We start from the raw sequence: 25,561 nt of genomic DNA, 5'->3' as shown, positions 1-25,561 counted from the left end.
GAAATTTTCAGTTTTTCATTGAAAAGTTGAAATTCTCCACAGAGGTGAAAAATACAACCAGCTCTATTGAACATACTGCTTCTTTAGAACCCCAGGCCTGCAACTGATAGCCTGAGAAATAGTATGCATAAGTGACTGTAGAATACATCTGCCAGTTGATGGAGTTACTATATGGAAGATATTGACCCATGTCATAACATATTCCCAGATTTGGACCTTAGCGTCCAAAATATGGGTGTTAGCATGAAAACTCCAAGCTTAGTTACCAGCTTGGACCTGGTAAAGCTGCCACCACCCAAAAAATTAGAGTGTTTTGGGGCACTCTGGTCCCCCCAAAAACCTTCTCTGGGGACCCCAAGACCCAAATTCCTTGAGTCTTACAACAAAGGGGAATAAACCCTTTCCCCCACTTCTCCCTTCCAAGTGTTCCCTCCCTCGGTTCCTGGAGAGATTCACAGAAGCAAGCTCCGTGAATCTAAACAGAGGGACTCCCCCCTCCCTATTTCCAGTCCTGGAAACACAAGTACTTCCCTCTTCACCCAGAGGGTATGCAAAGTCAGGCTTAGTAAATCTAACACAAAGGGATTTTTCCCCCTGACTTCTTCCTCCCACCAATTCCCTGGTGAGCTACAGACTCAATTCCCTGGAGTCCCCACTAAAGAAAAACTTCAACAGGTCTTAAAAAGAAAGCTTTATATAAAAAGAAAGAAAAAATACATAAAAATGGTCTCTCTGTATTAAGGTGACAAATACAGGGTCAATTGCTTAAAAGAAATATGAATAAACAGCCTTATTCAAAAAGAACACACTTCAAAACACTCCAGCAAGTACACACATGTAAATACAAAATAAAAACCATATAAATCACTATCTTATCTTTTGTACTTACAACTGGGAAACAGAAGATTAGAAAAGCAGGAGGCAGAAAAATCCTCTCATAGCCGAGAGAGTACAGGCAGAAGACAAAGAACAAAGAACTCACACCCAAAACTTCCCTCCACCCAGATTTGAAAAAGTCTTGTTTCCTGATTGGTCCTCTGGTCAGGTGTTTCAGGTTACTCCTTTCCAGGTGAAAGAGACATTAACCCTTAGCAATCTGTTTATGACAACCCATCCTACTGATGGAAAGTAGTAGCCAGAAAAGACCTTGGGGCTCCAGCAGTTTTAATGCTGTCTCCAGATTTAACATTAAACAATAAGATTTTTTTTTAGTTACAATTAAGCTCCATAGGGAGGTCAGAGATAATTATTTTTTTAAAACACAGTAACAATGAAAACTAAGGACCTGACTTAACTTCACAGAAAAGACATACACAGAAGCACATCTACTGTCTCTGTTGAGCCAGAAAGCAGAGATCCTATGAACAGCACTGGCATTGTCAGTGCAGGAAGTGAGAGATCATGGGAGGTCCAGAACTCTGCCCCGAGCCATTAAGCACAAAAGGCATTGAAGAAGTTCTACAGTTTAAAACATCTGCTACCCACCAGGGTCCAGTGTCTATCACCATCTTATCTGCACAGATGACAAGTCCATAATGTACCACACTTTACATTGCCCCTACCTCTGTAGTATTCATTAAATGAATCCCTCTCCAATGAAAGATACCACCTCACCCAACTTCTCTCCCTCTCCAAGATAAGTCTTGGTTGAGTTTGTTCTGGAGGAACACACAAACTGTAGTACATGATGGGGTCAGGCAACACATTCAGGAAGATTGAGAGACGGGGATAGAAATATGGGAAGAATTCATCTAGAATTTTGATCTGACTGTAGCACATAAGTGAAATCAAGTTACCTTTAAACAAAAACAAAAAAGTACTGCCTGTGCAGGGAGCAGACAGGAAAGATCCCATAACACTTCCACAGGAATAGGAAATTGTGCCCTGGTGTTCCTGGTCAGAATTCCCCTTTCTTCGCCCACTGCTCTGTTGTGTTACAGTTGGTTGGTTGCTGCCTTCCACCTCAGAGGCAGCTGGGTTTCAGTAGTGCTTTATGTAAGAGGTGCTTTGGGATAAGATGTGCTGTTTGTATGAAATGTGCAGGGGACTGGACTAGATGACCTTTCGAGGTCCCTTCCAGTCCTACGATTTTATGATTATAATGTAAATAATACAAGTGTTTTCCTTGTAAAATTTTCAGTCACCCCAAACGATATAAAAATATTGCAACTGATTCTGGTCGCTTCTTCAGGATTCCTAGGATATGACAAACCACTGAAGATTTGGCTGTCATGGCAACCATGACATCAGAACTCCCGAGATATCTCTCCCTCTCACACACCCACCCCCACCCCCAACTGGGGTGAGTGTGTGTCTCTAGCCTGGAAGTTAAAGATAAAACAGGACATCTAAGTTCCCTCAAGGCATGAAGCCTAGCCTAGCCATCACAGTGTCTTCTGTTGGCCTAACTGGGTTGAGTAGATCGGCATTTCCCTTGCTTGGCCTCAGAAGTCAACACACACCAACACAAGTCACTTCCTCCCCCAAGATCTGAGCAAGGGGCTTTCCTGTGGAGAGTAAACATTGTTCTCCCCTACCCCCATAACATCAAAGTCAGCCTAGTTGTAATATGTGTACTCAGGATATTTAAAGTGGAGGTGTCTGTTCCTTATCAAGGCCCTCCTTTCTACTCTATCTAGCTGGATTAAATAAAGGTACAAGAAGGTGAAATGACACATCCAAGTTCTACTAGTCCGTGACGGCATATTTTTCAGTCAGCTAGAACTAGTGAAAGGTGGATACCATTCTACACAAAACAGTGACTTCAATTAAGCTACACCAGAGGAGTACCTGGCCCAGTGTGCAATTCTCATATCCACATACCCCTTCAGGGGTTCCTTCAACACTCCTGCCAGAACCCAGAAGGGCTCTTTTGCTCACTGACACCCCCTTAGTGCCTCCTTCCCCAAGATCATGTATTGCAATCTGTGCCTATTATCCTTCTGGCTGATGACTCTGAGGGGGACTCCCAGGAAAGGCCAATGCTAAGGAATTTCCTCAAATCAGACAGAGAAGACCACTGTGGGTTGACATAGGACATTCCATCCTGGTAACACCATGCTGCTGCAGCAATCTCAAACCCATGAACAAGAGTCTGAAAGATAATCTCACCTGACTCTCCAACTTGATGATATAGAGCATTAATCACTATACCATCAGGATCAGGCCAGTCCTTACTATCCCCACATTGTCTACAGTCACATCTTGCATCTTAGCCAGGACTTAGTCACTACCCTCAAGGAGTGGTGTTTATTAAGAAAACAACCACCAATGCTGAACCAATATCCAAAGCTGGTGTTGAGAGAACTGTGTTACTGGGGCATGCAGGTTTTGTTGTTGGGGTTTTTTAAGGAAGACATAAGACCAAAGTCCTTGCCATTTGGTTAGTAAAGATTCCATACCACTTTCACATTAGCCCTGGATCATGGGGAAATTACACTCTGCCAAATTCTCTAAGCCCTCCAGAGCAGTTTGTTAGATAACCCAATATTCTCTCTCTGCATCACCTTTTCAGGGTAGACCATCAGAACAGATCATCCTAAGGTCTCAAGTAACCAGCCTTAGAATTGTAATTTTCATGACTGACCATTTGAAGGAAAAACTAGATTATGATTCCCCAATGTAGCTTGCTTGGAGGTCATAATTTGGATGCTTGTTTCTAAACAGGTACCAAAACAGAAGGGTAGCTTGAGACAGAGAAACCCATAACAAAAGAGAAGTAAATGCTTTTCAGGTGTAAGGCAAGAAAATGGAGAACTGCTCCTTGCTCCAAGACAGAAGGTACCTCAGTAAATCAAACCCTTTTCCTCTTCCAGACAAATACATTCCTGTAGATCAACAACCCTCTAGAAAGGAAGCAGAGGACAAAAGAGGTAAATTACAGTATCATAAATACGACAGCAGCCTCAGAGTTATAAAACTATTTTATCTCAGGTCTGTACTGCAGCTAGTTTCTCCCTATGTCCTTTAGAAATGACAAGACATAATTCTACTTCAGGTTTAATGACATATTTCTCTCAGACAGAAATACTGCTTAATATCTTACAAACTTTACTGCCAATGCCAACCCACTTTTGATTTTGCCTTGAGGGGCCTAGATAGAAGATACTTATGTGAGTGGCAAGTATTTTTATATTCAGATTTCTGCATATGAGAAGCTCTTCAAACCTTGTCCAGCTGACAGAATATGGAGCTCTAGTCACATCTATATATGATAGAAAATAGAGAAGGGCCTGAATGAATATCTTGACTATGTTATTCCTGCATCCTGTATTATTTTAATCTCATCTGAAAGGCTGAAAACTAAAACAAATATTGTGATTTCTGCTGATAGCTCATTTTTCCGGAGTTTTCTTCCTTTGTTTTTTGCACTAAGGAGATTCGCAGGATATAGCCCCTGATCCAGCAAAGTAAATTAATAATCCCACTGAAGCCACATAGACTCATAGACTCTAGGACTGGAAGGGACCTCGAGAGGTCATCGAGTCCAGTCCCCTGCCCTCATGGCAGGAACAAATACTGTCTAGACCATCCCTAATAGACATTTATCTAACCTACTCTTAAATATCTCCAGAGATGGAGATTCCACAACTTCCCTAGGCAATCTATTCCAGTGTTTAACTACCCTGACATTTAGGAACTTTTTCCTAATGTCCAACCTAAATCTCCCTTGCTGCAGTTTAAGCCCATTGCTTCTTGTTCTATCATTGGAGGCTAAGGTGAACAAGTTTTCTCCCTCCTCCTGATGACACCCTCTTAGATACCTGAAAACTGCTGTCATGTCCCCTCTCAGTCTTCTCTTTTCCAAACTAAACAACCCAATTCCTTCAGCCTTCCTTCATAGGTCATGTTCTCAAGACCTTTAATCATTCTTGTTGCTCTTCTCTGGACCCTCTCCAATTTCTCCACATCTTTCTTGAAATGCGGTGCCCAGAACTGGACACAATACTCCAGCTGAGGCCTAACCAGCGCAGAGTAAAGCGGAAGAATGACTTCTCGTGTCTTGTTTACAATACACCTGTTAATGCATCCCAGAATCACGTTTGCTTTTTTTGCAACAGTATCACACTGTTGACTCATATTAAGCTTGTGGTCTACTATGACCGCTAGATCTCTTTCTGCCATACTCCTTCCTAGACAGTCTCTTCCCATTCTGTATGTGTGAAACTGATTGTTCCTTCCTAAGTGGAGCACTTTGCATTTATCTTTATTGAACTTCATCCTGTTTACCTCAGACCATTTCTCCAATTTGTCCAGAACATTTTGAATTTTGACCCTGTCCTCCAAAGCAGTTGCAATCCCTCACAGTTTGGTATCGTCCGCAAACTTAATAAGCGTACTTTCTATGCCAACATCTAAATCGTTGATGAAGATATTGAACAGAGCCGGTCCCAAAACAGACGCCTGCGGAAACCCACTTGTTATACCTTTCCAGCAGGATTGGGAGCCATTAATAATTACTCTCTGAGTACGGTTATCCAGCCAGTTATGTACCCACCTTATAGTAGCCCCATCTAAATTGTACTTTCCTAGTTTATCTATAAGAATATCATGCGAGACCGTATCAAACGCCTTACTAAAGTCTAGGTATATCACATCCACCGCTTCTCCCTTATCCACAAGGCTCGTTATCCTATCAAAGAATGTTATCAGATTAGTTTGACACGATTTGTTCTTTACAAATCCATGCTGGCTATTCCCTATCACCTTACCACTTTCCAAGTGTTTGCAGATGATTTCTTTAATTACCTGCTCCATTATCTTCCCTGGTACAGAAGTTAAACTAACTGGTCTGTAGTTTCCTGGGTTGTTTTTATTTCCCTTTTTATAGATGGGCACTATATTTGCCCCCTTCCAGTCTTCTGTACTTTGTACTCAAGTACTTTGCTGGATCCGGGCCTAGGATCTTCATTTCGTAGGAGTTCATCAGGTCCTGCTTCATATGCCATCCCCTCAACAGCCATACTTCTGTGGTGTCATTTACTATCTCTATTACATTGGTGGTGGTAGCCAAGTATTACCCCATATATGCCATCATGATATAGTACTTTTAGCTTCCGGGGGCAACATTTTTTAAAGGCATGGGGAAGTTCTTCTCCCAACTTTGTAATAACACAGCTATCAACATTTGTCATCAACAGTTTCCCCTGGTGGTCAGATGGCGGTCAGATGGCATGCAACAGCTTGTTTGCCTTGGGGAATAACCGTGAAACAAGCAATGTAATATTTCTACCTAGAACGGCCAATCTGTAGTTACCCTCCGCTCTCAGCAGAACCATAATCCCACACAGCAGACACGGTATTATACACAATGGGCCAAATTCTGCTCTCGATTACACTGATTCAATCCCACCGACATGAGTGGAGTTTTCTCTGGTGTAACCAAGATCAGTGTTTGACCTAACAGAACCACTAACAAACCTGGGACAGCTAGCCAGAGAGATCTGAGAATGTGTTCATAAAAGATTTTATAAAGAACCAGCCAATAAGTATAATAAATATTGCCCCAAGGAAATTAAAAATGTTATGTTGGCATTCAGACGGCATAAGTCTACCCACACTCATGGGCCTTTGGAGGGGAACATAGATCAGCCAGCATACAGACAAGCTGCACAGTGCCACTGGTGAAAGTGAACACGGGTGTAGGTAGCAATGTTACATATAGAGGAAGAGGTGTGCAGATGTCAGATGAAGAGCAAGAGCTGACAAACTCTTGAGTGCTGCTAGTAATACAGACTGAAGAGAAAGAAATGATGATCCAGGAGACTTATTTCTCAGTTTGCCTCATGCCAGCAACAGCTCCTGATAACCTTCTCCATCCTGTTCCTGAAGGCCCAACACTTATCTGGGGGGCAAGTCAGGAAAGCAATTTCCTCTGAAGCAGTTTCCTGACAATAAGCTGGAAAGACATGATCCTCTAGCAGGCACCCATCTATCCATTCCCAAAGCCATACTGCAGCACCTCCACAGCATTGCCTGCATGTCGGATAGCTCTGCTCCTTCCTCCACTTCTCTCACAGGAAAAATGACGTCTCCGATACATTAGCTTCTGAAAGAGCAGCTCAGGGCCTGCTCTGCTCCCTGCATCCCTTCCTGTTACAGGTGCCGTGGTGGATCTGCTCTAGAGGAAGGTGAAAGTCAAAGAGAACAAAGGAAACTTGGACAAAGTAAGCAAGTCAGTCTCTTGAACATCTGGATGTCTGACCAGTGGGGTCACTCTGCTATAGACCAGCCCCGCAGAACAGAATTCCTGCACCACAGCAAAGTGACTCCACCAGACACTCCAGCCTCAAGAGACCGGTTTTCTTTTTTTTTTCCAAAGGTCCCCTCCGTTTTCCCCACTAGGAAGCAGTGCAAAGAGATACATGCTCCTTTTCATGAAGGGAGGGGGGCAGCAAGGAAATGGAGCAGAAAGGAGGGAACAGGAGCTACCACTGCTTTTCCTGGAGGAGATGGGAACAAGGAGAAAAGAGGTCTGTGTGGAAGAGCTAATAGGCAGACAGCCTCCTGTGTGCTCAGGAGAGAGCAACCCCAGAAGTGGCCTGCAAAGAGGGATGGAAACCTAGCATTCGTTAATAGCAGAGAAGGGCCTTCACTATATTCTCTCGGAGGCCATGGAAGAGTTCAGAATTCAGTAGAGATTGGGAGTGCCCAGAACACATCAGCGGGCAGAGTCAAAAGTTCACTACATGATATGGAGTAGGGAAGAGCCTACAATTTAATAGCAGGGAGGCCATATTTAAGAGGTGGAGCCCAGAAATTATTACCTAGGAGAAGGGGCTTCAGCAGATTTTTGGGGGGTGGGGGGGCATCTAGAATTGATTTATTGGTGGGGGAGTGAAGATATGGCAACATAAATAACATCCGTGTTGTTTGGGGAGGATGTGGTGATGCAGGTATTTTTCATCCAGGATTTTGTAGATTTAGTCTTTAGGCAAGTAGGAACTACACAAATTTTTCAAGCCTGCATGAAGTAATAATAATAGTAAACTGTCCAGTAGAAGAACTGTTTTACATCAGATGCAGAAAAAATAGCAGTCCAGACTTTCTACAGAGCACAAAGGCAAAACAAGATTCAATTATGCAGCTAGTGGGGTGGGGGGGGAAGGAAATATAGCCTAAAAGGAACTAATTTCTGTGTCTCACGAGATCCATATTGTTTGTGGGAAACTGAATATATGCCAATAGCTCTAGAGGAAAGAAACTTATTTTAAAACTCCTTTCTTTTCTTGATTGTGAAAATCTAGCCATGCCTTCTTACCTCTACTGGGCGAATGCCCATTCAGGAACAGAAAGAGCAACAGCAGATGAAGTGAAAAAGAAAAGAGGACCAAAACAAGTCACCCTTCAGTTTCAGAGGTGACAGAATCCTGGTCCTATAGTAACATGTCCTGGGCTCAGAGGGATCTTTTGCAGAAAATCCACCAAAGACTGAACTGGAAGTTGATGCCAGGAATAACAAGAAAAAAAGCAAACTTAGAGATTCCCTCCACCTCTGTGTCTTACAGAGCTTGTGATAGAGCAAGTCCTATTGGCCATAGAAACAGTCTCACCATCCAAGATGTGGTGTGATTTGGCACCCACAAGTGTGCTGCATCATATACCCCACCATCAACTCCTTGGTTGACTAAGTGCTGGATGGGGCCAGAGGGGACTTCAGTTCCTACATTTTTTTCCCAAGGCTGAAATCCATGCAGCTTAGAGAACCCCTGGGAAAAAGGAATTCCCTCCTTCACTCCATGCAGAGAAAGTCTCATATCAGGAAGCACAAGGAGCATATGTCCATTTACCGAAGCTAACCACACAAGTTATTGCCACTTACTGAAATGCCTACGGTGCTACACTAGTATTGTCTAGAATTACTCATCTTTACCAACAGAAGTTGGCCCAATAAAAGATACTACCTCACCCACCTTGTCTCTCTAATATCCTGGGACTAACATGGCTACAACAACACTGCACTCATCTTTACAATGGCAAACACTACACACATTTAAACTAAACAGTTTTGTCATTGAGCTAACGCTTCCCTCTAGCTCCAACTGGACAGCTCAGAGGACTGATAATGGGACAGTGTACAGTATGACTAGTTCAGAACAATAACAAAAAGTCACTATTGTTCAGCGGCCAACATGAAACATGTTTGGTGATCTCCATTACAGCCCAGGGAGGTGGGGGGGGGGGAGAGAGAGAGAGAAGGGCGGGAGATAAACTGTGCAAATTGCTGTTTGAACTGGTTTTATAAAATTCAAATTTAAAAACCAAATCTAAAAATTCCAACAGTCCAATAGCAGGTCGAATCCCCACCCCATACACACACACATAATTTTAAAAAAACTTGGGGTTCTCCCCATTAAAAGTCAAAGATGTGACAAAAAAATTGTCAAAAAATTGATATTGGGACCAGCTCTAGTCTCAGTTCTATTCCTACTAACCATGTGTCCACATTAAAACTGGGGAGAGGAGGAGGCATCCTCTGTGGAAACTCTGAGCAGAAAAGCATGTACACCTAACACCTAGAGGGGGCCCCCTGTGTCAGGGGTGAAGCACTTTTGCAGGGAAGTGTTGGGGAGCTTACACTGTTGCAGCCACCTATATTATACCTGCATCGAGGACTTAAAGACGTGAATCTCCGGGGCTGTCAATTTGGTGCTCTTTGCAAGCACTCAATTAGCTTACAATTAAAGAAAATAAAAGAACAAATTCATTGACCAGTGAAGCCTTTGAACAAACCTGGTACTTTGCCATCACTTGGAAATGAGGGGAACAGACTATGAACAGTCCAAACAATAGGAGCCAAAAATTCCTTCTATGCCAACTCCCCGAGTCCCTGGGTGAAATCTTTGGCTCTGATCAGAGGAACTAGTGGATTTATTTTAAAAAACCTGCATATTTGAATGTAGGTACCAAGCTAAATGGCAACCAGCTCAAAATTTCTGTGTACAAGAACAATTAAATAATAGCCACGCACACTGCTTGTGCCATTGAGAGTTGGTCTGTCCTACTGAAGTGCCTAGAGAATTGGTAACTAACTAAAGCACATTATTAAAATGGAAAGGGGTGGTGGAAAGAGCAAGCAAAAGCTGTAATCCGGAATCTCTCTCTGCACAGAAAGTTAACGGGAATGAAAACATTAAATCACTTGTTTTCATTCGGTATGTGAAACAATCCCAACTGCTTTAGGTCATTATAATGACAACTGGTTCTTTTATAGACAGATCAGCCTAAGAAGCTGAATATTTTTAATAGAGCAAAACTGTAATATTACTGAACTTGGGCATTGCCTGGCCATTCCCAATGTGTTGTACTGATCAGCTAATTACAAGGGACAACAATAGTCCAATGTTTTACCACTGACAAACTATAGTGATTCCAAAGAAAAGCGAACAGTGACTATAGTCCTACCATTTCTTTAGCTGGTATATACAGCAGTAACCTTAGAGCAATACCACTTGTGGACTCTGCTTTTATGTTCATAAAAGGAAGCTGTTTTTCAATTATCAGCTCCAGTGACCATACACATTACAGTAACTTAAACCAAGGCTATAAATGGCAATAGGTATTAACACTTTTATAGCCCCATTATCTCGTGACAAAGTAGGGGGATAAAACAGCTGGTCACCTTTGCATGCAGCAAACTTACTTGAAATGCCACTGTTTTCCATTTCCCTAGCTGCAAAAAGCCCCTCCCTCTCTTTCCACCCCCAAAACACATGCAGATGAGCAAGTCAAACTAAACCAATTATGAAAACACTATCAGGATATCTAAAAGCAGCAAAGAATCCTGTGGCACCTTATAGACTAACAGACGTTTTGGAGCATGAGCTTTCGTGGGTGAATACCCACTTCCTCAGATGCATGTGTACTATCAGGATATCATTTTTGTAGATCAAAGATCTCCATCCTAGAGTGCTCTTTGGAAAATAAACCACCACTCGTGTCCTCAAACAGATGGGAAGAAACTGGGTTTGTGTCCCCCCACACTCCCTATTTTTGTTGTTGCTTCTTTATTTATTTGTTTTCACCTTCAAAATACCAAGAATGCCAAGTCTCTTTTACTATGGTATTCGTTAGAGGATATGAGATGCATATTAGGAGCTTTCTTAGCCCTTAATCCAAGGAGTGAGGATATTCAAACTTTAACAATGATATTTCTTCTCCTAACGGTTCATTAGGCATAAGAGTTAGACACGTGTTAACAAAAGCAATTAGTTCTCAATAGCCTAAAATAAAGATCACTTGCATGATCTCTGTACTTCTACAATCCTAATAGTTTTTGTCATCCACAAAGTCTTCTAGGAAAAACAGTGTAGGCAAGACCTACATTCCAATGTAAAAATCAGGCAGAAAACTGTTTTAAAAAAAATCATTTCAGACCTTATATTTACATCAGAAAAAGGTACAAAAAGCCAATTTGTTTTTCCATGCAGAACTCCTTTAAACACATCAAATGCACTCTCATGATCTCTCTACCTAAGAGCTTTTATTTTCCATCTCTGGGTTGCTGTATTTCTCATCCAAACAGCCTGAAAATGACTTTTTGGTTTAAAGTCAAAGCTCACCTGAGTCCAATGAGCTAGAGTCTCAAGGCAAACTGTCTGAGAGAGACACAAGGATACAGGCTCAAAATCCTCAGGACACAGGGCGCTCTTTAGATAAAGCATACATGGAGTTACATGGGAAATCAAAAATGTGAGGCACCCGGTCTGTGCACTGCAAGGCTGGAGCTGTATTTCAAAGCTGAATGACGTTATTGAGGGCAGGAGAGTTCCACCTGGATAAAGAGCTACAGGAATGAGAAAGGAGTATAGCTTGTTATGCATTTTAACTGCCCACATGCAAATCAGATGACACATCATGTCATCTTGCCGGATTACTTTTTCCAGAACTATAGGTGATCACAAAGAGACTTTGACGCCATAAATTACGCTAGCATGAAGGCAACTTTGCTGTCATTTAAGTGGGTTAAGTTATAGTTACTGCTCCATTGTAACTTCTTAAATATATAGTAGCTGGCAAGATGCCATGACGACAGGACTGTGTGAGATATCTGTAATGAGCGCTACACAAAAAAACATGCAACAGGGGGAGGGATAGCTCAGTGGTTTGAGCATTGGCCTGCTAAACTCAGGATTGTGAGTTCAATCCTTGAAGGGGTCACTTAGATATCTGGGGCAAAAATCTGTATTGGGATTGGTCCTGCTTTGAGCAGGGGGTTGGACTAGATGACCTCCCAAGGTCCCTTCCAACCCTGATATTCTGTGATTCTACTGGCATGTTCCAGAGTACTAGAGAGAAAAGATAGATGTGCCCGGTGGGGTGCCCCAACACCATACAGCAGGAGGAATTAAATTTGGATAGGGTCTCAAATTCTCTCAAATTGCAAGCAAGATAAATTCTTGAAGAAGGGGTGACTTTTTTGGACTGGGGGAAAATGGACATCCTGTACACTACTCCAGACACAAAATGCAAACAATTAGCCCCTAGTGATTCTACTAACTAGAAAACATAATGGATTTCCTAGCAATCTGGCATGCAGGTGGTAGAATCCCAAGAGACAAGACAAGCTTTACAACTCCTTGCCCTTTCTGCACTCCAGCAACATCCCCTAAGAGATAAGGGAAGCTGCTTTGCCTCACGTCTCTGTCCAAATTCTTGAGCAGAAAGATAAAAGGCAGCAATAGAGGTAGAAACTCAAGGAAGAGACTTCTGTGCTGATCCATATGGAAGATAAATCCACTTGGATCAGAGAGCGGCAGATCATCACAAAGATTCTATGTACATGCACACAATATTTTATACGGTATTTGGTATATTTTTAAAAATCTTGAGCTAGATGTCGCCTTTCTGAAGCACACAATTTGTTTCATTTCATAAAACTTATTTGCAAATAGTGGTGTTCATGAAGAAAGCTATAATTTTTCATGAGGACTATATTTTCCTCACAGAAAAATTATTCCTCTTTGATGAGTGAGACACAAAGGAGATATTCATATGCCATCCGATTGGCTGACAGGCAAATAATATTTTTCACTGAATTCAGCCAAAGCCAATCACAATGCAAAAATTTACACATACAATCTGATCAGTCAACAATGTTAAGACCTTATTATTGCTGACATCGAACCTCAACAAGAGAAACATTTTGCTATGTCACATGCCCTTTCCAACACTCATGAGACAAGATTTCCTTTGCCTGTGTAACTACATAAATTTATCCTAGCAAATGTGAAAGTCTTTAGCCTCATTGCTACATTTGACCCAGGAAATGCACTTCCCTTGTCTCAAATTCAAAACTGGTCTTCCTACTGGAAAACAGCAGTAACAAGATAATTCCCAATGAGAGACACAAGGATGATTTGGCATTATGACAATATTAAAACAGAGGTACATATTTTTATTGCTGGTGAAAAGTTTTGAAAGTTCAGTTTTTTCTGTACGTATGCTCTCATCAGTAAATAGAACATCTAAGACCTTGACATAGCAAGTGACTTCACTAGCTCTCCGTTTGGGCACTGAATCTACTCCCAAGGAGTTCACTGTGGGATAGGAGCCTATGGTACAAACTGCTCAATCTTCCTTTATAGAGACACTATCAACAGGTTTGGTATAGGCAAAAAGGACATGTTAAAAGAAAGTTATGCGCTGCGTGTGACCATGATACTCTTCACACTGGCCTTGATGTGGCACTGGTTTGGTCTGGTATGTATATACAAGCAGCAAAGAATCCTGTGGCACCTTATAGACTAACAGACGTTTTGGAGCATTCGTGGGTGAATACCCACTTCGTCGGATGCATGTAGTGGAAATTTCCAGGGGCAAGTATATTTATGCAAGCAAGCTAGAGATAATGAGGTTAGTTCAATCAGGGAGGATGAGGCCCTGTTCTAGCAGTTGAGGTGTGAAAACCAAGGGAGGAGAAACTGGTTCTGTAGTTGGCAAGCCATTCACAGTCTTTGTTTAATCCTGAGCTGATGGTATCAAATTTGCAGATGAACTGAAGCTCAGCAGTTTCTCTTTGAAGTCTGGTCCTGAAGTTTTTTTGCTGCAGGATGGCCACCTTAAGGTCTCCTATAGTGTGGCCAGGGAGGTTGAAGTGTTCTCCTACAGGTTTTTGTATATTGCCATTCCTAATATCTGATTTGTGTCCATTTATCCTTTTCCGTAGAGACTGTCCAGTTTGGCCGTTGTACATAGCAGAGGGGCATTGCTGGCATATGATGGCGTATATTACATTGGTGGACGTGCAGGTGAATAAACCGGTGACGGTGTGGCTGATCTGGTTAGATCCTGTGATGGTGTCGCTGGTGCAGATATGTGGGCAGAGTTGGCATCGAGGTTTGTTGCATGGATTGGTTCCTGAGCTAGAGATACTATGGTGCGGTGTGCAGTTACAGGTGAGAATATGTTTGAGGTTGGCAGGTTGTCTGTGGGTGAGGACTGGCCTGCCACCCAAGGCCTGTGAAAGTGTGGGGTCATTGTCCAGGATGGGTTGTAGATCCCTGATGATGCACTGGAGGGGTTTTAGCTGGGGACTGCATAGGGTAGTGTTAATGTGACCATCACTTATTTGCACGGTGGTGTCTAGGAAGTGGACCTCCCATGTAGATTGGTCCAGGCTGAGGCTGATGGTGGGGTGGAAGCTGTTGAAATCGGGGTGGAATTTTTCCAGAGTCTCCTTCCCACCTTCCCATGGGTCCAGATGATGAAGATGTCATCAATGTGAGTGTAGGTAGAGAAGGGGCATGAATGGACGAGAGCTGAGGAAGCATTGTTCCAGGTCAGCGATAAAAATATGGTCCACTTCCTAGACACCACTGTGAAAATAAGTGATGGTCACATTAACACCACCCTCTACCGAAAACCTACCGACCGCTATGCCTACCTTCATGCCTCCAGCTTCCATCCTGGGCACATCACACGATCCATTGTCTACAGCCAAGCACTGAGGTACAACCGCATCTGCTCTAACCCCTCAGACAGAGACCCACACCTACAAAATCTCCACCAAGCATTCTCAAAACTACAATACCCGCATGAGGAAATAAGGAAACAGATCAACAGAGCCAGACGTGTACCCAGAAGCCTCCTACTGCAAGACAAACCCAAGAAAGAAACCAACAGGACTCCATCGGCCATCACATACAGTTCCCAGCTAAAACCCCTTCAATGCATCACCAGGGATCTACAATCCATCCTGGACAATGACCCCACACTTTCACAGGCCTTGGGTGGCAGGCCAGTCCTCACCCACAGACAACCTGCCAACCTCAAACATATTCTCACCAGTACCTGCACACCGCACCATAGTAACTCTAGCTCAGGAACCAATCCATGCAACAAACCTCGATGCCAACTCTGCCCACATATCTGGACCAGCAACACCATCACAGGACCTAACCAGATCAGCCACACCATCACCGGTTTATTCACCTGCACATCCACCAATGTAATATACGCCATCATATGCCAGCAATGCCCCTCTGCTATGTACATTGGCCAAACTGGACAGTCTATGGAAAAGGATAAATGGACACAAATCAGATATTAGGAATGGCAATATACAAAAACCTGTAGGAGAGCACTTCAACCTCCCTGGCCACACTATAGGAGACCTTAAGGTGGCCATCCTGCAGTAAAAAAACTTCAGGACCAGACTTCAAAGAGAAACTGCTGAACTTCAGTTCATCTGCAAATTTGACACCATCAGTTCAGGATTAAACAAAGACTGTGAATGGCTTGCCAACTACCGAACCAGATTCTCCTCCCTTGGTTTTCACACCTCAACTGCTAGAACAGGGCCTCATCCTCCCTGATTGAACTAACCTCATTATCTCTAGCTTGCTTGCATAAATATACCTGCCCCTGGAAATTTCCACTACATGCATCTGACGAAGTGGGTATTCACCCACGAAAGCTCATGCTCCAAAACGTCTGTTAGTCTATAAGGTGCCACAGGGTTCTTTGCTGCTTTTACAGATCCAGACTAACACGGCTACCCCTCTGATACTATGTATATACAGCTGCTAAATCCTTTTATTTGCAAAATGTTTTTAAACAAAACTTGTTACTAGAATTGATTGTTTTTGTTTAAACGGAAACAGATGTGGTTTTTTTTAAAAACACTTTGTATTTAAACATTGCCTTGCAGCAACAGCACCCAAGACACTTCAGCTCTGTGACAGTTCATGAGAACCAGAAGGGGATATAGGACTCTCCATACTGATCAGACCCAAGGTCCACCTAGTCCAGCATCCTCTACCGCTGCTGGAGGTGAGCACAAGCTGCTTCAGAGGAAGGTTCAAGACACCCTGCAGAAGGCAGATATGGGATAATCTTCCCCCATGGAAATCCCATCCCAGTTCCAAATAGTTAGAGACGAGTTTAAACTGTGACGCATAAGGTTTTATATCACTTCCAAAACTTATTTAAGTGACCCCAAAAAGGACACCAACTAGCATATTTTCCATTGTTCAAGAAGAATAATTCTGACTAATCTACACTACTGGTAACACACGTAAGAATTTTTGTTTTTTAACATGCATTATTTTTAAACTGAAAGTCTCCCTTTAAATTAGGACATTGGACCCAGGTATTGGTGGGCAAGAAACAAAACAAACCAGGCTGAATAAAGAAAAGTCTTTGTGGCCCAGTCTGTGAAGTTTTATTTGCAAAGCTAGTAACAGCATAATGAGCACAATGTCTTGGATTCTAGCATGCATGGAGTCTGATCTTGTCCTCTGGCTGCTGTCCGACTAGCAACATTGCCTGGGTTCTTTGCAGGAAAGTTTGCCAGAAAGCGTTTGTTATTTTAAGCCGAAGGCTGGATTTTATCTTATTGTTTCAAGTAAATGAAAATGAACACACTGTATAGGGGGGCAAGTGTTTTTAAAGCTTCCCATACTAGTCTGAAATCTCAGCCAGTGTTAAGTCTATCTAAAATTTCCATGGAAAATGTCTGCCCAGGGGAATTACATAGCTAGAGAACCAGTAACTATACAACTCCCCAACAAGAACAAGATTTGCAGAGATGCTCAACACCCAGCAGCTTCCATTGAGACACTTATGGAGAGATTTAAAAAAACAAAAAACAACACCCAATGTACGGAGCTCTTCTGGAAACCTGGCCATTTAGCTAGGTGCCTAAATTATTACTAAATGGGAGCAGACCCCTTTTGAAAATCTGGCCCACGTGCCTTGTAAGAGGGAGGTGATTTTTAAGTGATGATGGATCCCCAGAATGTATTTAAAGTCCCCTTTGGTGACCAAGACAATCCCTCTTTTATCCCAAGCTTAGTCATGACTCTTGTTGAAGGATATCTGGAAGCGGCCCTTGAGAAGCAGCAGGGAACCTGTTGGCAAAAAGAAGCTCCCTCACTAAGACAGACTTGGTTAGGAAAGCTGTTTTTCAAGTGGCCTCATCCAATCATAAGCCCAAGCAGCAGCAAATCCTCTCCCGCCCACCTTTGGGGAAAAGTGGCTAACGGCAGCACTCTGAGGAATGTGGAGCTATTTTTTTCCAAAGGGAAGTGATTATAGGTTAAAAGGGCAAGAAGAAGCCAATGGTGAAGTAATCTTTTTACTTGCATGTAGCATTTATCTGGTTTTCCTCAACTAATTCAATGGTTTAGGTGAAATGGGTTTCTGTTGCACTAACAACCCTTTCATACAAGAAGTAAACACAGAGAGACATTCTTTAATTTCAAACAGATCCAGAGCCCGGCACAATTTTGGAAATCTCAACAGGACAGTTGTAAGCATTCCTCCTCCTAACTTTGTTCATTGAGTTCCTGGAATGTCCACAAGAATCTGGATAAGTTCCCAGATTCTAAGAGGGGCATGAAGTAATTTATAGTTGTATTTATTTTAAACTTATTTGTAGGCCCAGGTTCAGAGATCCTCTGACTCATTCCCATAGACTGCTCTGGTTGCACCAGCTAGACATTGAGAGCAGCAACTGAAATATAAAAGGGGCCAGAAATCCAAGATCAACTGGCCAGCCATCACTACCAAAGAAAAAAAGCCTGGTGCCATGCTTGCTTCTCAAGTTCTCCCTCTCCTGGCAGCTGTGATTTACTATCCACAGCTGGGAGACAGCTTTGCCCGGTGGACAGGGCACTGGGCTAAGACTCAGGAGACTTGGATTCTAATCCGAGCTCCACCACTCACCAACTGTGTGCAAGTCATCTCATCTTGCTCTCTGCCTCTGTTTCCCCACTCAAACTTTGTCTGTTTAGACTGTACATTCTTGAAGCTAGGGACACAATCTCTCTCTGTATACAGTAACAAGCACAATGGGACCTGATTTCAGTTGGGGCCTCCAGGCATTATGTCAACACAAAGTAGTAGCAACCAGCACCATCCACTAAAACAGCCACCTGCCAGCACAAAACTCCAAGCCTTCAGTAAATATAAATGACAGATAATATGCAGAATCAAAGAAAATTAAGTTTGGAAAGAAACACTGGAGGGAAAGGAATACAACAGAGCTCTTCATTAGCTGAGGTTCCACTCACCCGTGATCTATGGTGCTCACAACAACTCTGCTCCACTGTAAAACATGCACAGCTCTGAACAGCACTGTGGCATCCACCAAGTCCCTTCCCTATTCATCTACGTCAGCATTGCAATGATATCATTTTGTAATTCAAGAGCTCATCTATCTGATCACTACCCACCACACCTTCAAGTTCTAGAGCACATTTCACCAGAATGCGTGAGCCACAAAGTGCTTTGAAGAACAGCATCTCCATAGGTCTGATCCAAAGCCCAATGAAGTGAACGTGAGTCTTGCCATGGGCGCCGGTGGATTTCAGACCAGGCCCCATGGCCCTGAATGATCAGCCCCTGCCCCTATTCAGCAAAGCACTTAAGCACTTGCTAAGCCCAATGGTCCCTTCATTTTCCAGGTAGCACATATAGAGCCCATATTTTAATATTTCTTATCCTAAAATCTGTCAATTGTTTTCCCAAAAGGGCCACGGTTCAGAAAAGCATTGAAGCATGTACTGAAGTGCTCTGCTAAATAGGGAAAGTAGTAAGCAGATGCTTAATGGCCAGATTTTCAAAGATATTTATGCGACTAGTATGATTTTCAAAAACCCCAAAGCAGGTTAGGCACCTAATTTCCATTGACTTTAATGAGAGTCTGGTGCCTAACCCAGTTAGGCACTTTTGAAAATCCTATTCAGTGCCTATCTTCATTGTTAGGCACTGTAGCGGGGTGGTCACCCACTCCTGTCTTAAAAGGCTGGAGAGAGGGCTGTGGCAGGGAAGGAAAAGCAGGGTTGATTGGGGAAAGCAGCCTCACCTGGGGGCCATGCCCCAATCAGGTCGAGGCTGGTTAATGAGGGCCCAGCTGGCCCTTATAAGAGGGCAGTGGGCCAGGAGCACAAACAGACACTCTCTCTCTCACCTTTGAGAGGGAGGAGCCTGGCTGCTGGGGAGCATACCTGAATACCTGAGGTGGAGCAGGACTGGGGGAAGGCCAGAGGAGCTGGGGGGTTCTGGCTTGGTAACCCCCCAGGCTGCAGGCCTAGTATAAGGCCGAAGAGGAACTGGGTTGCAGGGGCTGCCCAAGGGTAGACAGAGGCAGCAGGTCCAAAACCCCCTTGCCTGTGATGAGTGGCTTATATACTGCAGTCCGCCCCGGTGAACGGGGGCTAGATGGAGACTGGGCAGTAGCCGTATACTGAGGTGAGGTGAGGATAGGGGTTCCCCTGGAAGGGGGAGACCCACAGACTGTGGGGTTATTGACAGGGGGCAGCACCCCAGTGGAAAGGGGCACCGGGAGCAGGGAGAGACACGGGGGCCCAGCAATAGCAAGACACCAGCCGACAGAGGGTGCTCTGGAGGCTGGAGAGCTAATTCCCCGACAGTACCAGCAGGAGGCACCACAGGGGTGAGTCTCACACAGATACAGGCACCTAGATGTCTTTGAAAATCTGACCTCAAGCACTTTGCTAAGCAGAGACATCCATAAACACATGCTGAAGCACTTTGCTGAATAGAAGCTCATGTGATCGAACAATTCACCAGCTGCATGATGATCAGAAAGCTAGGTACTTGTTTTCTATAACAGACTGGGGAACATGAGCCTTCCCTTCTTCCCCACCCGGCTTCTTCCTCCTGGCTTTCCTTTCCTCTCTCCTCCTTAGCAATGGGTAAAACAGTTTTATAATTGCAATCTACATCCATTTCAGCGCCCTGGCTGTCGCCATGTATTTGGCAGATGCTATAAGAATCCTTTATTTTTTTGTTGTAAACGTCTCTTTTCATAACAAAAAGAACAGGAGTACTTGTGGCACCTTAGAGACTAACAAATGTATTTTAGCATAAGCTTTCGTGGGCTACAGCTCACTTCTTTGGATGCAAAGAATGGAACACACATCCGAAGAAGTGAGCTGTAGCCCACAAAAGCTTATGCTGAAATACATTTGTTAGTCTCTAAGGTGTCACAAGTACTCCTGTTCTTTTTACGGATACAGACTAACATGGCTGCCTCTCTGAAACCTGTCTTTTCATAACGTTATTTGCTCCCAACCATAAAAACAAAGAATTTTAATGAGTTTACATTATGCCTTTCAACGGCCAAACCACTTCTTTAGTTGAGACAGGGTGGTGACACAGTAATTTAGCAACATTACAACCAGTTCATTAACTGCAGACAGCTAGGCGAGATTTGGTACTATTAAAATATAAACTGCTGGATCCATGGAAAGGGAATACACAGTGTAGATTCAAAATGGGAGAGAGAGGGAAACCACACTAGGACCAAAGTAATTTTTTCTAGTCCTGCTATTACAGTTTCATGCAATCAAGTATTAAGAGTTTCCACAGGGAAGGGATGGGAAAGAGATTCAGAGGAGCCTATGACAAGGTACCTGTCTCTATGGTCCACAACAGGAACAAAGTCTGACGATCATGGTTCCAAACCAGTAGTTTTCAGTCTTTTCCATACTGGGAGCCCCAGGAATACCACCTTATTTAGTCAGGAACCCCCTTCCTCCTCCTCATGCTGTAATATGGAAATGGCTGGGAGATCATTGCCCCTCATATCTGGTCATTTGCCCCAGGTTAAGAACCTCTGTCCTAGAACCAATCTATCCAGAAAAAAAATGAAAAATCCCCACCACCAGACGTATAGACACTTGACAGAGCCATAACGCTATGGCTCTGTCATCAACTTTCAACTGAGCCTGTAAGCAGTTGCTGCATGGTTGTCTCTAAACATGGTGAAAGTTCACACAACACATGGTTGTTATTAACCATGGCACCTGACAGTGTGTCATTCTTGCTAGAAGCCTAGGCCTGCAATCAGTCCTGCATACTGGTGGCGTTTTGTTTTGCCCTTTTTTTTTTTTTTTTTTGCATTGCAGATGCACGTGTGATCAGCAGGTCTAAGAAGTCTGGCCAATCCTCTTTCCTCCCACTGGGTGATAGGACATCCCAGAATACACTGCTGGTTCCATTGTCTACATATCCTTTACTCTCAGATGACGCACTGTGGAACCGTGGCCCTGATTTCCCCAGCATGCACCAATACAAATACGGTCAGGCAGTGTGTTCGATATTGACCGCAAATACGACTGTAATGGCAGGAAACACCACTATGTGGAGTCAAACTAAATCATATTACTTGTAAACAGCTATAGTGACCAAGCCCCTAAATGGTTACAAAATCCGTGAAAGCTGTAGCATGGGCTGGGGCCTTTATGCTAATCTTTCCTCTGCATGAATGTGAAGAAGTGAGAGGCCAACTCTTCCCTGTATAGACTGCACAACACACACACAAAACGCTGCCCTTGAAAGCTAGACTTTCCCCACTCTTTAATTAGATACTCGCTGCAGTTCAGTGCATGAGAAATTTATCTTAAGTATACAGATACAGTCAGGCAATTGTAAGGAAGCTTTACAATCTGCTATGGCACTTCTTAGGCAGAGAACAGGATGCCTGTAACAGGTAGCCTTCTACCTCTCCTAGTGTAATGGAAAAGCACCTCTCTTTTCAAACAATCAAGGAAAATAATGTGGCCAACTAAGCCCAGTTGAGAGAAAGATTAATTATCTACTTGAGGCGGCATGTGAGAGCCAGCCTGTCACAGTTTAAAGAGAAAGAAAAAAGTTAAATCAATTAGAGGAAGATGGCAAAGCTGCTAGGCTAACACTCCACTTTCTTGGACCTTCTGCACAGCTCAGTGCTAGATGATGGATGCACAGTATTCAGAAACAGTGCTTAAGGCCAAACCAAAGCAGGGTAATACAGGTTTCCTCTGAAGACGACTAGAGGAGTGGTAGGATTCAGTCTGTGCTGGTGAGTATTCTATTTGTTTTACCCCCAGATACCTATCTAACCACACAGCTAACCACTCCCACATCCAAGAGTGGGGAAAACAGCTGGAGCCCCACTGGGATTCTTGAGGAGTGTCATGATATAGAAAACCATAGACCTTTTTAAAACAGGAGGCATTTATTAAACAAAACAGCTACAAACTACAGACAAACATGCAGGCTTCCATATAGCTTTACCCCCAGTTTTGGTCCCTTGTTTACCAGGGACCACATCCTGGCTGGAGTTCTATACAGAACAGAGACGCCTAATAGCTGAATAATATAATCACTAGCATATATAATTAAAGTGTAGGGAAAGGGAGGGCATAAGAACCTTAGTCCTACCCCCAGTAGCTCCACCACCTTTAGACACTCCAGACATTTGGAACTACTGAAAGCTGTTCCTGATTATCTACTTACTTTAAATCCCTCCTGACAACCTTCTTGGGCCCAGTCTGTGATCTCTGATGTGGGAGAGGGACAGGGAGGTGAGGAGGATTGATGCTGGATTTGAGAAGTAGGGTGGATCAGGGACAGATGGCAAGATGATGCAGGGAAAGGAAAATAAAAAATCTGATAAGCCACATGCCACACTTCATCTCGCTCCCTTTGTATGCGATTCTCTCTCCCTCGGGCGCAGGTTTTTTTCCATTTATAATGTAAGCCCCTCTGGATAAGACCCTGCCTTATCTGATTCTGCGACTGAGCTCAGGGCAACACTCAAGTGCCATTTCTGAAACGGTGTGGAATGCAATTTGGTCCTGTCTACATTTGCAGTTATCAGTTTTCAGCACTGGTTCATCAGCATTCATTGTTGACAGTCAGCAACAGGTAAGTCTCCTAATGTAGAGGAGGAGGCTTAAAGGACTCCAAGTGCCCAATCCCAGCATTTAGTAGAGATATGCCTGCAAAACACAGTGGACAGAGCCACGTTTCAGTTTACCAGCAGTGTAGCTAGATGGTGCTCTACTGTATAACCAGAGAAAGGAAATGAAACTTAATTTGGAACTCACCAACTTTGAACATGTCCCTTTAGCGTAAGTGAACTTTCCTTCAGCTTTGCACTCCACAGAGATTGAGAAATCGCAGTCAAACAATACATACTGTGCATGTCACCTAGATTCTCCAGCACTAGCTGTATTAGAAACAGCTCTATTAGATACAACCAGGTGTTTAATATCAATGTAACACGGTCCTGCTTAGCTGGGGATTTGTTATGTTCTGAATGCTGCTATTAGTTCCAATTATCCTGTCTTCACCATTCACATTCACCTCCAGATGGATACAGAAATGCCTAACATTCTGAGCACCTTTCTGGCCCCTCTACACCAGCAAGTGGAAAAAACCTTTTTGTTTTAAACCCATGCATGTATCTACGCAGAAGCAAAGCCAGCCCTGCAGCCAAGTTTCAGCAGCGGTAAGTCTAGTTTTTTGCTGCTGATGTAATTTACTCAAGGGTTTTGGGAAACTGCAACTGCATCATAGCAAGGGACAAACATCAGGGTAACAATCGGTCTAACATGAATCAGTGACCCTGCCGTGATCTTTCTACCATAGGAGACTTATGAGGGTTCATTTCCCGCTTCCTTACACTAGAAAGCTCAGCAGTGCAATATTGAGAGTAACCCAACCACCAGCATAGTATGTGGGTGGTGTTCACCACACAGTTAACTCAGATATATAGATTGGAAGGAAATAAGTGAACACCCACGTAAGGGAGGCAGTGTGACTTAGAGTATGGCTACACTACAAAATTAGGTTGATTTAATAGAAGTCGATTTTTTAGAAATCAATTTGATACAGTCAATTGTGCGTGTCCCTACTAAGCGCATTAAGTCAGCAGTGTGCGTCCACAGTACCGAGGCTAGCGTCGACTTTCGGAGCGTTGCACTGTGGTAGCTATCTCATAGTTCCCACAATCTCCGCCGCCCATTGGAATTCTGGGTTGAGCTCCCAGTGCCTGATGGGACAAAAACATTGTCACGAGTGGTTCTGAGTACATGTTGTCAGGCCCCTCTCCCTCTCTCCCTCCATGAAAGCAACGGCAAAAAATCATTTCTCAGCTTTTTTCCTGGGTTAACCGTGCAGATGACATACCAAGGCAAGCACGGAGCACACTCAGCTCACTGTCACTGTAAGTCCTGGGTGCTGCTGGCAGACGCGGTACTGCAGTGCTACATAGCAGCATCCCCTTGCCTTGCCTTGCGGACGGCAAACGGTGCAATACGACTGCTAACCATCTTCGTCGTCCCACGGGTGCTCCTGGCTGACATCGGTTAGGTTGTCAGGGGCACCTGAGCAGACATGAGTGCTCCTGACCAGCCTCGGTGAGGTTGGTCGGGAGTGCCTGGACAAAAATGGGAATGACTCCAGATCATTCTTTTCTTTAAGTTTCATCTAATGTAGATTCAGTCCTGCCTGGAATATCATGCCAGCTGGAGGCTTCTGCCTCAGGCTGCTCTCCCAGTCGGCAGCACCACACAGTCACATCTACCCCAGCCTATCCCTTGCTCCCATGGCTCATGAAGCCTGGACAGTAGTAAGGAGCAGTTCAACTATAGGCTAAGCAAGTGCAGAATGGTGCTAGAATGTGCCTTTGGACGTTTGAAAGTGCGCTGAAGCAGTTTACTGACTCGGTTAGACCTCAGCGAAACCAATATTCCCATCGCTATTACTGCTTGCTGTGTGCTCCACAATATCTGTGAGAGTAAGGGGGAATCGTTTATGGCGGGGTGGGAGGTTGAGGCAAATCGCCTGGCCGCTGATTACGTGTAGCCAGACACCAGGGCGGTTAGAAGAGCACAGCAGGGCGCGCTGTGCATCAGAGCAGCTTTGAAAACCAGTTTCATGGGTCGCCAGGCTATGGTGTGACAGTTCTGTTTGTTTCACCTTAATGAAAACTCGCCCCCTTGGTTCACTCTACTTCCCTGTAAGCCAACTGCCCTCCCTTGCCCCTTTGAACTCCATTTGCAGGGGCAATAAAGTCACTGTTGTTTCAAATTCATGCATTCTTTATTAATTCATCACACAAATGAGGGGATAACTGCCAAAGTAACCCGGGAGGGGCGGGGGAGGAGGGAAGCAAAGGGGTGGGATAGTTGTAGGGGCACCCCCTAGAATGGCATGCAGATCATCATAGAAGCTGCACGTCTGGGGCTCTGACCCGGAGTGGCCGTTTGCTTCTCTGGTTCTTTGGTAGGCTTGCCTGAGCTCCTTAAGTTTTACGTGGTAC

The 25,561-nt window shown here is 43.8% G+C and overlaps 1 protein-coding gene across 5 annotated transcripts in view; it reads right to left on the bottom strand.

The window, feature by feature from the left end:
• TSPAN4 (tetraspanin 4) overlaps positions 1-25,561 on the bottom strand; it is a 689,771-nt gene that overhangs the window by 635,243 nt on the left and 28,967 nt on the right. Inside the window, exon 2 of one of the 5 annotated variants that reach the window (XM_050952934.1) lies at positions 3,785-3,845. The exons of 3 other annotated variants lie outside the window; for them this stretch is intronic. In XM_050952934.1, coding sequence (XP_050808891.1) covers positions 3,785-3,825 — 41 coding nt within the window. In that variant the 5' untranslated portion in view covers positions 3,826-3,845. Of the gene's footprint in view, positions 1-889; positions 973-3,784; positions 3,846-25,561 lie in introns of those variants that run through there. One more of the 5 variants, XM_050952937.1, reaches the window with a different exon arrangement.

The sequence above is a fragment of the Gopherus flavomarginatus genome, chromosome 5 (assembly GCF_025201925.1).
Source record: "Gopherus flavomarginatus isolate rGopFla2 chromosome 5, rGopFla2.mat.asm, whole genome shotgun sequence".
Taxonomy (NCBI): domain Eukaryota; kingdom Metazoa; phylum Chordata; order Testudines; family Testudinidae; genus Gopherus; species Gopherus flavomarginatus.
Note: the sequence above shows the minus strand (reverse complement) of the source record. Positions and strands in the feature narration are given on the sequence as shown.